The 13,960-nt window shown below is 34.0% G+C and overlaps 1 protein-coding gene across 2 annotated transcripts; it reads left to right on the top strand.

The window, feature by feature from the left end:
• Window positions 1-2,137: 2,137 nt before the first annotated feature.
• Window positions 2,138-11,313, top strand: LOC140743306 (uncharacterized). 2 transcript variants are annotated; one of them, XM_073074472.1, is made up of 4 exons: window positions 2,138-2,280; window positions 6,992-8,311; window positions 8,390-8,651; window positions 8,884-11,313. In XM_073074472.1, the coding sequence occupies exons 1-3, from the start codon at window positions 2,272-2,274 to the stop codon at window positions 8,633-8,635; spliced, it is 1,575 nt and encodes a 524-aa protein (XP_072930573.1). In that variant the 5' UTR covers window positions 2,138-2,271; the 3' UTR covers window positions 8,636-8,651; window positions 8,884-11,313. The 2 variants fall into 2 exon arrangements, with proteins under 2 accessions (XP_072930573.1, XP_072930572.1); XM_073074471.1 differs by lacking the exon at window positions 2,138-2,280 and adding an exon at window positions 2,458-2,554.
• The last annotated feature ends 2,647 nt before the right edge of the window (window positions 11,314-13,960 follow it).

Raw genomic sequence — 13,960 nt, 5'->3', positions numbered from 1 at the left:
AAAATTTTATGACATTAGGATGGCATGTGTCAAATTGGGCCTATTAAATTGAGATGACTATAACTAAATAATTAAAAAGTCCGTGTGATATTTTTAATAAATCAATTAAAAAAATCATTAAATTTTCATGTTCATCCACATGATTGAAAACGCACGGGATTGTCTAAAGCTACAGTGACGTCATCTACTGGTAAACATTAAATGTCAGTCGAACGTTTGTTGGGTCCCTCATTGTAAATTTTTCGATTTTATCAAATTTATATTTCTCAAAACATTATAAAAGCTAAATAAGTTTCAATGTTTATCCTCTGAAGAATGCGTATCGCTATCGTACTTTGGTAATTAACTTCGTTAAAAATATCGTGACGTCACTTACTGACACATGGGACATATCAGACTGCGTATGATGTGTGTGTGTGTGTGTGTGACTGTGTGTGTATGACATGTGTGTAGACTGTTTTCGCACAACGTTTCGTTTAACGTGATAGAATACGTCTTTTGCTAATAAATCATTCCTTAATTCGAAAAAAAGATCAATGAAAGGGGTTTCTGATACACGTATGTAAATAATAAAAGACTTTCCCAAAACCTGTCAAATACCCGATTTACGGGTCGTAACATTAGTAGGTCAGTTAGTATTTTTTAAAATCGATCATTATTTTTAATAAATTTCCTTAATCTTTGGCATATTGTCGATAATATGGCAACTCAAATATTTTACAACTGCCATAAAAGGAGGAGTTTGTGGTTCGCCTCGCTCGCTCGATGTACGAGCGGGCCGAGGCTGGACCACACTCCCACCTAAATGGGTTCGCGCCCCTTCACGATCGACCACCTGAGGGACGGCCGCTCCCGCGGGAGCTCCCAGGGTTGGTTCCTCCCTCCGACCATCAGGAGGGGGACTGCTGGCTTGGTAACTTGACCGAGTTCCGTACCCCCCGCTAAACAGCGGGGTTGGTATAATTTTAATGTTGTCTCATTATATTATAATATTATTTAATAATATTATATTATTATGAAAGAATATTAAAAATCCGGGGGGTATTCACTCCCTTGAGAATTTGCCCGGGCAAAGAGGGTACCCTCGGGACCCGAATAATCCCTACCCACCCCCCATATTGCAAACGCAGACGCGGCATATGAGAGACCGGTGGGTACGAAGTCCCATCTTGCTTGCTGCCATAAAAGTGACAATGTGGTGTCAGTTATATGACCAAAGAGTATAGTAACTCTTAGGCTGTCCGCATACATTCGTTTTCTTTCTTAGGTTTCCTGATCAGGATTTTGTATTCGAATTTCCGTGAGCCTTCCGCATACATACATACATACGGTTTTTTATTAGGCATTTTACACCTCCACTACTACTCTGAGTGACGCTTTCGTAAAAGCACGTTAACATGGAGAGTCAGTTTTATCTTAAAATTAAGACTGAATCTAAAAGAAAAATTGAATTTCCGTTCGTTTGCGGCGACACGAACAAAATCTATGCGAGCGATGCATTCGGAATGACGTCATTCGGTTTATTTCCATTCTGACCCTCCGTACGCATGATTTTATGCGACCGAACGTCGGGGATTTTTACCTTCAGAAAACGATGTGTTGGCAGTTACAACATTTTAAACGAAAAAATAGCATTCAGATTTCCGAATTCAGAAACCGAATACGGAAACCTAACAAGGAAAACGAATGTATACGGCCAGCCTTAAAGCGTATGACGTAACTGTTTCACGACATTGAATTACTTTATACGAGATGGCGCTAGTGTAACAGTTTCAAAAGTTTCTTTTCTATGGTACTAGGTGACGCGCATATTTATTTGTTTTCTCTCCAAAGCTTTTTTCGAAAGAAATTTATTTACAGTATAAATATAAAGAGAGTAATAGGTTTTTAGTAGAAAATAAAAGATCAACTTTCTTTCTTTTTAGTAATATTTTTATTTATAATAAGTTAATAACTTTATTTTATTTTAAATTTATTTATTTACGCAAAAGTTTTTGTACCTATACCATTCATTATATATCGTTGTTTTTAAATCAACAATTTTAAACCAAAAACCTTATTTCACAAATAAAGTTCTTAGTTGTAATATCAAATCACAACTACATCTGAATAATGTATAGGATTTCCGGGTCGCGAAGAGCTTTTCCGAAGGACTTTGCGCATGTGCCCGCAGGGAGATGGCTGCAACGATTTTCACCCCATCCCCTTCAATCGTTGTCCGAAGCTCCGTAGAGATAGACGTGTATCGCGAGCGTCGCGAAAACCGCTACAATGGAAAAGGTGAGTATTTAATTTGATCGGAAAATCCTGAAATTTGTGTTTGTGTTTGTGTATGCTGTGCTGTGTTAATTAACTGATTTCAATATATTTTTACGTATTACGCGGTATCTACGTCTTTGGTGTTAAAATAAATTCAGCCATTGTGTCCGCGGATCGATGCGAGTTTGCGCGCTCTTGCCCGCCCGGAGGATTGGGTAATTTCGTATACCAGTCAAAGGTTTTCGCGAATTCTTTAGAAGAATCTTCCGATATGGCATCGCGTCCTAAGTTGCAGGTGAAAAATATGTGTTATTTATGAAAACATTAAAATTGAAATTGTGTACCCTATAGTTTGAGTATTATTGATTAAGGGTCTTTGTCTCGTGTCGTCCAACAAAGTGCTTGACGATTTGCTCAGTGTCATAAATCTTGTGTTGAGAGTATTGAAGTACAGAGTTAGTTTTCTGCCTTTCGCATAATCTAAATTGTGCCTCCTGCGATATATATGATTGACCTTTTGTATTTTATTGATTGATATATTTTTGGGAATGTTTTGTTTGGTGCGCATTAAAATGCTCGAAGCTTCGCTCGGCGTGAATCGATCGATTTCAGACCGTGTTTTCAGCGATGCCATCTTATGTTCAAATGAGCTCACCTCGTGTGCGTAGCAAGCCTGTTGCATTTACGCCTAGGGTTGACGGCATTTATTTGGCCTATTATTATTAAAATCCTTAGAAGTCGGACATGCTTACTATATTTGGAAATTAGAACTTATTTCAAAGTAGGTACAGCATAAGCTATTCCTTAAGACGGTTATTATTTTGTTAATATTTTTAATTACTTATTACCTTCGATCACTAATAAGAACTAGATACACAATCCTATACAAAAATGAACTTAAAAACGTGGCGTCAAACGTGTTTATAAAATTCTAAGCGACAGAATCTAAAATTAATGCAAAATCAACCTTATCACTATTATTTAACGATGTTTTTCAAAAACTGCTTACCAAAAGCAATAAATTTTTACGACATAAGCTAGCTGTCATAAGCTATCACTTTTACAGGTTTGTCACTTGGACAAGGAATTAGTGGAGACGAACTGTCATTACTTTATACGGTTAATATAAATTATAACTTAATATTTTTATTAGGTCGAAGTAATTAATTTTAATCAACATAATAATAATTTATTAATGAAAGTAATGTGAAGACACAATTTATTATAATGCAAATATAAGTTTAAAATAAAAATATAACCAAATACAAGTAATTTAATTAAAAAATCAACAAGCTGTTTACGCCGTTACCCAACGAAATATATTGCCGCCGACTAAAGAAATATCGTATGTAGTAAACCAACATTTATTTCAATTATTTTTACCCGACTGCCAAGGAAGGGTTATGTTTTTCGCGCGTATCTTGTATGTTTGTCTTTATTTATTTGATGGGATCTAACAAACGGCTGGATGAATGTCGACAAGTAAGGTGTCATTATATTCGTCTCAATGACCCGAGTGTCCTTAGATAGGTGTTAGAAAAAAATCAAAATGGCGGATTTTTGGCGCGAAATAGTAATATTTCAAAAAAAGTTACCAAACCTATGGAGTGGGGTATCAAAATAAAGGAAATTAAAAGGAGATTACACACATATTATATGATGTATATGTTACGGTAAATGTGGATAGTGCGGTTATTATGTATAATTACCGGGAACTATGCATAATTACCAAAGCTCGTGGTAAAGGTTGTAAAAACTTTCGAATTAATCACATTTACCGGCAAATATATAAAATTACCATACCCCTTTAGTAAATGTATCTAGTAAATAATGAAATCAAACATCGGAATCAAATGTTTATTAAAATAAAACTCAAAATAGTCTTACTACTTCCTTACTATTATTCATTATATTAATGATGAATTATGTTGTACCTTGTATATATATACAGGGTGAATTTTTAAAACGGGCCTTCAGGGCCAAATCCGAAACTATAAGGATTAGCGAAAAATGCTGAAAGGAGTTACGAGGCCGATTTTGATAAAAACTAAAACTGCATCATTAGTTTTTTTAAATATTTTTTTCCTTAGCCGGGAATCAAACGAGTTCATTTTGAAAAAAATGACACCTCTATATTATTCCACTATCTGATAGTGTCGCTTATAAGGATCAAATTCTGGGAAGTAATGTTATGTGACAAATCAAAGGAAAAGGAAAATTTTGAAGAAAATACGTATTTTTCCATACATTGGCATACTAATCCGTAAGGATTATACATAACAAATGATTTATGTGTAATTCTTTAGAAACAGACATAAGTCATACCATTGAAGAATTTGTTGGTTAATCAACTAATTATTCGATGTTATGACTATGACATACGGTTTAGTATGAGAAAGTAATAGTTTGGCAAATAAGTTACCGCCGCTTTTAGGATTTATTTTTTAATGAAAATAGATAACTGATTAAATAGTAAATTCTTATTGTTTGTTGTTTACAACTTCGTTTCAACGTTAAATATGATTTTCTATATTTCTTTTTTTAGTAATCACTCGGATTAGACTCTAAAAAGTAATTCTCGCAAATTGTCAACTTTACATCTGTATTAAACGAAACTCCGCCCATAGCAAGTAAATCTATTTTATTGGTCCTAAAAATAACCTTAGCTAAGTCGGACATAAAAATATAAATTATTGGGAAACAAAACGTCCATTTCGAATGATTAGAAACATTGAGCCAAAAAAAATGTTAATACACAAAATGTTCAAATTAATGAATGGCGGGAACTTACCTGCCAAATTAATATGAAAAAATATGTATTTTCTTAAAATTGAGGCTTTTCCTTTAGTTTGTCATTTATCATTACTTTCCAGATTTTGATCCTATAAGCAACACTATCAGATAGTGGAATAATATAGAGGGTGTATTTTTTTTCAAAATGAACTCGTTCGATTCCCGGTTAGGGGAAAAGTTATTTTAAAAAAGTAATGATGCAGTTTTAGTTTTTATCAAAATCGGCCTCGTAACTCCTTTCAGCATTTTTCGCTAATCCTTATAGTTTCCGATTTGGCCCTGAAGGCCCGTTTTAAAAATTCACCCTGTATATATATATATATATATATCCAACGTAAAGGGAAACCGCTGAACTTTAGCGTGCTGGAATTTTACACATAGGTTCTTTATATAGCGTGAATGAGCACTAAGAGGATAAAATAGGATAATATTGTTTGAACATTTGTTTTTGAAGCAGATACCTATTATGAAACTTTTATTTGGCTTTCTTGATAAAAATAATGAAACGCCTATTTCACTATTTTTTTCTTAAATTTAGATTTTTTTCCAACACCTGAGGACTCCAATCTGAGGACATTAGGATATTTGAGACGAATATAATGACACCTTAATTGTCGAAATTCACCCAGCCGTATGTTAGATCCGAGGGAATAAAATGCAGTGCAGCTAAAGTCTTCTTATAAAGATACATACAAGATACGTGCTAAAAACATAACCCTTCCTTGGCAGTCGAGTAAAAATAAATAATACGGAATCAACAGGGTGCCATTAATTCCCTTGACTAAAGTGAGTTTATTGGAAAACAGTCTTTTCGATGGATTTTTATTTTTTTTTCGTATCTTTTTTGGCTATGTTAAGCAATCTTATTTTAGTGTATCGTTCGTCAATAGACTTTATTATAATAATTCTATGACTATTGCCGCGGCAGTTGGATGAAAAGACAGCATAAAATATATTAAATAATAATTTACTTAATAATTTAATTTCACTCATTTACTATTTACTCATTGCCTAACCTTTTAGGTAATACGGGCATATGTTTAATTATTATACAAAACAAATATTTTTATATAACAAGAAAAAAAATAATTAAATTAAATAAAAAAATATAAAACAATAGCGTCTCCATTCAAGTTAGAACAGAGTCACCATGTTACCCGAACAAATCAAGTGGGCATGCAATAGTAAGAATTGTACGTTTAGTAACAGACTTTACAATTTAAATGGTTTATACATTCTGACCTAACCTAAAAGCGCACCCAAATGTCTATTTGGGTGCGCTCTTTTCGTCGCGTCATTTTTTTGTCGCTGATTGTGTATCTAGTTCTTATTAGTGATCGAAGCTTATTACGAATACATAAGTACTTTAGGACATCAAGCGCCATCTATCTGGGAAATAATAATAAAGAAGTATATTGATAAAAATATGTACCTATCAACGAAAGCTGTAGAGCGATAGAGAGACAAGTAGTATTTGTAACGAATAGTCTGGTTGGTAATGACAAGGATTAAATTCTACTGTGGATGGAAGATACTTGAGGCGTATACGCGTCGGCTTCGCTACCAGCACGCTCTTTCTCATACCCATACTTAGGCGTATCGCTACTGTGATGAGATTTAAAAATAATTTAGAATGTCATTTGTATGTCAAGCTATTGCATTAAATATTCGCACGCTGCAATTTCATCTCAATGATCTTAAATGGTTTCATAATAATATGTTGTACTTATTACATTTGTCTAGATTTCACGTGGAAGATTAAAGTAGTTATAAAAGTGACATTTTCAATACTCAATAGTTATATATTATGATTAATATTACAAATTGGGATATATGTGTACATATGTTCCAATTTGATGAATTGTTAATGTAACAAATATCAAACTAATTCTAAGCATAAATATGTCAATTCAATAATAATTTTGTTTATTTTTAACAGATGGAGGTAAAAGAATTAGCGAACATCAATACTGTTGTTACCTACTCTGGTAACTTGGGAAATACCCCCTGGAGACAGTCTGCTCCTCCAACACCTGAGGAAGAGAATCTCATCCAAGCTCTCTCGAGTATTCAAACTGCTGCACGATCGGCTGAAAGCGAACCAGCTACTGAAAATTCTAACATGCTTAGACCTGAAGAGATCCCTACACTCTTTGATGCGATTGGTGTACACACAGGATTTAAACGTGATGAGGTGGTGGAGGAAAACTCCTCCACCAATGACAGTTCCTCCCGGGACTCAGATGACACTGAGGAAAGTGTAACTACTAGTGAAGAAGAAAGCGACACCGATACTGAGGGTCCGGATCCCAGCAACAATGGTGGTAATAACCCCGTCAACAATGCATCGGGTAACGATGATGAGTTTAACAACGCAGGTGATGGTTCTAGGGACAATGGTGGGGATGCTCCGATGAATAACGATGGAGCTGATCCTTCTGTAAACGAAGGTGCTGGCCCCCCCAACATTGATAACGCTGGTCTCAACAATGGCGGAGCTGGTCCGCCCAACAATGATAATATTGGAATCTTCAATAATAGTAAGATGGGTCCGGTAAGCAACGATGGCGCTCCTCTGTTTAATATTGCTGGGGCAGGTGCAATGATGAATGAGAGTGTAAATCTCTTCAGTATTGGAGGAGTTGGTATGATCAACACTGAAGTTCCGGACCTTTTTCAATTTGGCGGAATAGCTGCAATGAAAAATGAGGTTGCCCATATAATAAATGTCGGCGAGGCAGCCGCACTGAACAACGATATTGCAAATATATACAATATTGGCGGGGAGGCTGTTGTAAACAATGACGTTCCCGATATATTCAACATGGGCGGAGCAGATGCCCTAAATAACGAACATGATTTTTTTAACATCGGCGGACCTGGTGGATTTGGGATAAATTATGATGGTCCGGGTCAGTTTAATATTGGTGGAAATCTTCCGCCCAACAATGCTGAACTTCATCCTATTTTCAATGGACATCACCGGCGCAATGCCTTAGCACGCATAGAAGATGAGGACAGCAATGTCAGCAATGATACAGGCATCGTGGAACTTGACGACATTCAATTTGATATGCGCGAAATATTTGACCTCTTTGCGGTAGACTACCCTGGTCTCGTAGGTGCTTGGCAACACCTTGGCGCTGTGAATGATCCAAGGGCCCCGGCCCCGCGGTTCATCTTCCGTTGCCAAGCAGATGTGAAAGCATTCCTGTGGCATGTGTTGGAGATGTATAATATGCAGGAGCATAACTTGATGGTGAGTATTTAAAACTCAAAATGTCAGTGTACTGTACTCACAGCAACTAATTATTATTAACTATATTTTTTATTGCAGTTCAACGTAGAAGTGTTTTCACTTCTGATGTGCGCCGTTATGCGTGGTGGAGCTGATAAACGTCATCTGATAAAACTGATCAAAGCTTTCCTGCATAACGACATGTCTGAGGTGTTCAGAATAGTCGACTTTAGAGAGGGGTGGGAACATATGCCAGACATCCAAGTGTTCATGGACGAAGACGATGAGGATTCCGGCGCTGAAGAAGCTTACGACCACGTCGGAGAGGGACATGACCACCACTAAGCTATGAAGATGAACAGTAAGCATCATTTTATTTACATTCTCTTTAAAGTTTCACTCAAATACAACTTGTGTTTGAACAACGGTCGAATCGTCGAAGTCGACCATAATCGTGACTCTTAAACGTTTTGATATGATTAATATGCTTTTTGATACCAAATCAAAATTACAATTGATTGTCAAACAAGATATATTTGCATTCTATTGCATTTATTTGTTCAGATTTTATATAGTTACATTTCTTGTTTCAGACCGTGAGGATCAGAGCCAACCACGGTCAGATACGGCCTCAACTAACATTCATATTTCACTAGTAGTTTTAGGTTTAAGATACATCTGATAAAATTATGATAAGTAGATGTATTTAAATTTCTATTATGTTATTATTATTATTATTGTTATGTATTTATTATTTATATATTGTGGTTTTATTCAGTTATACGGGGTCATAATATCATAAGTGTAAAAAAACACTTTTCCGGGGCGTATCTGTCCTTAACTTACAAATATAGATATCCGATATAACATCTTACGATTGTTAAAAAGATTAATTATTTTGATCTTGACAGAACTTGAATGAACAATAGAGTTCTGATCTTTTTTATTTAATTAACAAATTCTTTATTATATTTTGATTAACCTGACCACTGACACTGCAACCTTACCATACTTTTGTTATTTATAGGAAAATCTAATAAAAATTTTGTTACTTTACAAGAATTAACTTTATTTACTTTCAATAATACATTTTTTAATGTGTAAAATACCCACTTAAGAACATTTATTTTGACCCCGTATAATTAAAGTATTAAGAGGAAAGAGGAAATGATGTTTAATATTATGACATTTTGTTTAGGTAAGTTATTATTATAAAGAATATTTATAAAATATTTCGATGTTAAAAGTTTAAGTCTGTCTGCAATGAATGGCGAAGCTATATATTCCTTCAAGCTCAAGTAGTTATTTTTGTTTGAGGCCTATTAAAATAGTTTTCTGAATGTCTTAAAATTGTGATCCTAAGAGCTTAGTAGGTCATTTTAAATGACGTTTTGCACAAACATATCCGATGACATGAGGATTTTAAGAAAATTCGAAAATGCGACCAACATTTATTATTTATTTCTGTTACCACTTCTCATCTTTCAAAATCATCTAGGTCTTTTTAAATTCTATATTTGTAACAGTATTAAAATCTATGAATTATCCTAAAAGACTGTACGAAAATTAATTCCGTCACTTTTTTTATATTCTAGGTACTACCTTTAAGATCGCCTATATAATCAAATTCTATTAGAAACTTCTAATGAGTTCGTATTACATTATATTTTTTGTAATGTTATATTTTTTTGTAACTTATCTTCTATCCGTTACTTATTAAAATGAATTGATAGTAACTCTGATGGCAAAGCCTGATGCAAGATCTCCAAAACGCAAATAGCCTGGGCTCAATATAACATGTCTGCTAGAGCTGTATGAAGAATAAACGATTATTGGAGAAGTTATAACAATTTCATATTAATAAGTAACGGGCCCCGTTTTATATTTGATCTTCTTTTTATTTTCGTATTTTTCTAACCGTGTGTCGCTAATATCATGTAGTGTACGACAAAGTGGCCAAAATAACTCCTTAGAGACTATATCTCTTTGGAAATTCGGAGGAGCGTTCATCGGAGCACCTCATACGGCGAGCTACCTGCTCCGAGTATTCATATTTATAGGTCTGACTTTACATAAGATCTATTTGACTGATGTAATACATAAAAGTGTCTTGAATTAGAACAATATTTGGTCACTTAGTATACGAAATAATTGGAATTTCTCTGCTTTCTCGGAACGATGCATTAAAATTTTCAATATGTTATCAAATTATTAGATTCTTCACACGCATACACCGCAAGGTTGCCATGTGCTATGGATGCCATGGAATACACACAAAGATAAGTGCACAAAACACATACCCAGATTATATGTGTCTAAATAAAGAAATTATTTAATTAGATTTTTGCCTCATCGGAAATAGAATCTGAGACTGCGTGATAGATCGGTATTTTGATTAATTTGCTGAGATTAATTCTTTTAGTGTTTGAGTTAACTATACTTAGTCCATTATTTTATCCCCGCCAACCAAAAAGCAAAATTTCATACAAAATTAAAAGTACTTTATTTATAAAAATACGCAAATAGAATGTGACTTTATTTTATGTAGGTGATATTTAGTGTTTAAGTGTCTAACATATAAAATATTCGATAGTTTAAAGTAATTATCTAATGTAGCGATGGAAAGACAGAAAGGAAAAAATATATAAAGTCTGAAGGAAGCTGGTAATATAAGATCTAGAATGAAGGAATATTGTCGGTCGATGTCTACTAAACATTAACTTATATCAAGTAGTAAACTAATATTTAAGTACCTATATTATAAGGAATTCTCTAATGTAGAGATGGAAAGAAATCGGAAAAAGATAAGATCTACATGTGACTGGAAAAAAATAAAGTCTGAACGAAAGTCAGGAATAGATAAAGTCTGGAATTAAAGTTAATTGTCGGTTGATGTCTACTTAATGTACTTTTATCGAGTAGATTCCTAATATTAATACATAATTTTAATGAATATACTTAATCAAATTAATTTTACTAAGTGTAATATTATACTGGATTGAAATAAATGTACACCTATCTAAGTGGAGTTATTTATTTTACCTGTTATCCCTTCAAACCACAGACCTATATCTAAATAGATGACACATGTACCTTTATTTGTATGAAAACCAAGCGTGCCACTTTTTCCGATCGACTGACACTTGCCAAGAACGTTTTAGAGATGATGGATATAGAATTCTCCGTCAAATACAAAATCGATTCAAAAGTCGTGTCGATTCTTCTATAAAAATCGATTTTGAAATCTAAAATTCGAAAAAATTAAAAAAAAAGGAAAAGTTGGGCAGAAAAAAATTCAGAAATGATCGATGTTCAAGAAATCGATCGACTAGATTTATTTTACTAGTGCTCTGCGAATGTTGTACGAATGCGTGCCATTTTATACGAGTAAATGGTTAAAAAATAAAAACATGTTTTTTTTTTTAATTTTATCTTATTTTGTACAAAATTGTGGTAGAAAATAGAAAAATGTCTCTAATTACACATTGGAAATTAAAAAAAAACCTTACAGTGATTAAAGTATTTTTTTTATATAAATTTAATTTACTGATACAAAACATAGATACATCAATACCTTATACAAAGTTGTAAAGATATCGCTATTAGATTGATATGCGTCGATGTTGCGTTGGCGTACTCGTAATCACGTAACACATGAAAAAATCCGCCGAAATGACCACGACAACTCAGAGATACCATATTTGATAATTATGTTATAAATTATTTGATTTTTTATACTAAAAAATTAATCTTCTATCTGGCCATGATCCAGCCATAATGAATTCATTAAAATGAGCAGAACAAATTCAGTTTTGTTTGATTGGGACCAATATTTATGCTCGGTCTTTAATCCATCTCTCTTTAACCTTGACATCACTTGGAAACCTGTAAATTTAATGGTAAGTATTTTGAACAAAATAACTAAACATAATCATGTAATTTAAACAAAAATGTAATTAAAAAATACTTAAACGTTACACGGATAACAATTCAGTTAAATAGTTACAAAATATTTCTTGAGCAAATATCGATCGTTTTACTTTTCATTGCGGGTTTTAATACATAAGCTTTATAACCAAAACTGGCAATGTACTATAAATTATGAAAAACACATTCGGTTACTAGTTGTCTTTGTAAAACCACAACAATTTTTTAATAATTGATTATAAAATTAATCATACATATTTTAAGAAAAATATTACTGTCCCATAAAAGGAAATATTTTCTTTATCGCTGCAATATTTTCTTGTGGAATTTGTACAATTTATTACCGCGTAATTCGGCATATTTATTGATGTTAATTGACATCCGATGTCAACAAATGTTACTTTCGGACTAAATGACATTTCATCAAAGTGAGTTGAATCCACCTCCTTATTTCGAGGTTTAACCACGCTAAATCGTACACATGCGGGATCTATTTAGATATAGGTCTGTGCTTCAAACCCTCTTTACATGTAATCATTAAAAAGATTCAAAAGATGCAAGTGACGAGAGCTGGACTTTGGTTGTATTAGTCTCATTTTATGAGCATTTGTTGGAGCGCTAATTAGAGACTTCGAATAGTTTAAGAATAAGTGGATTACAGCAGCTAACTAATCAACAGACAGCGAACGTAGCTTACAAACCCACGATAAATCTAACAACAATAAATCGTTTACACACTCTAAAAGAAATGGTACATAATAAAATTCGAAAATATTTTTTTATTTAAAATAATATTTTGCTGAAGAGGTTATGTTGCTGTTTCTTACTACTCGACAATAGATGGCGCTACTAGTACAAAAACCCACGGTGCTACAACAAAGTAAGGTTTATGGCAGATTTGTAGGCACGAAATTCAAATTTAGCTCTTGGACTTTTAGGGGACTTTTATCATGATATTTTAAAGAGATAAATTTTAGTGGATTGTGTATTATGTGGATCTTTATCACTATTAATACTGTTTTAATACGAATCGTTAAAACTGGTGAACACACCCGTCTTTGAATCAGAAAATTTAATCGATCATTTAATTTTTATATTATCCTTGAATAGTTTAGACATCCTATTTTTTGAACCTTGATAAATCCTTATGAGGCGCCAGGATAGGAATAGTGAAAACCGGAGAGGGAGTCAGCCAGTAAGTGGTAAATGAGCAACCTTTGGAAAGTGAAATTTTTCGTATCGCGGGTTCGATTTCTGTTCGCTATTCTCATTCTACTCCGGGTATCCCTTTTTCTAATACTCACTTCTAATACACATATATACTGGTAAAATCTCCAAAATGGCGAGTACTTCTGTTCAGCTTAAGTCGTGGTAGATGATACGTTTTTCGACGCACAGCCCTCGAACGACGTAGACAGGCTGAAACAGATTCAGCATTTGTCCAGACGCATCGTTGTCGCCATCACAGCGGGAAAGAGCGTTACCTCCGAGAATAAAAAACTCGTTATCGGGTTAGCAAAGGAGATCGAGACGCTCTCTCGGGAAATGATGGTGTCTGTTGACCACAAGAACATGCTGGGAGAGGTTAAAACCGCCATAGAAGATACCATCAAGGCAGAGATATCCAATATGAGCAAACCCGTATCTCCTAAAATAGTACCTGCCTCGTATGCACAAGCGGCTTCTTCCGGACTTCCCAGTACGCCCACAGTCACCCAACAACCTAAACCTAAAACAAAGCAT

This window comes from Epargyreus clarus, unplaced genomic scaffold, assembly GCF_041222505.1.
Source record: "Epargyreus clarus isolate Ecla_fem2 unplaced genomic scaffold, WU_Ecla_fem_2.2 ptg000007l, whole genome shotgun sequence".
NCBI lineage: Eukaryota > Metazoa > Arthropoda > Insecta > Lepidoptera > Hesperiidae > Epargyreus > Epargyreus clarus.
Note: the sequence above shows the minus strand (reverse complement) of the source record. Positions and strands in the feature narration are given on the sequence as shown.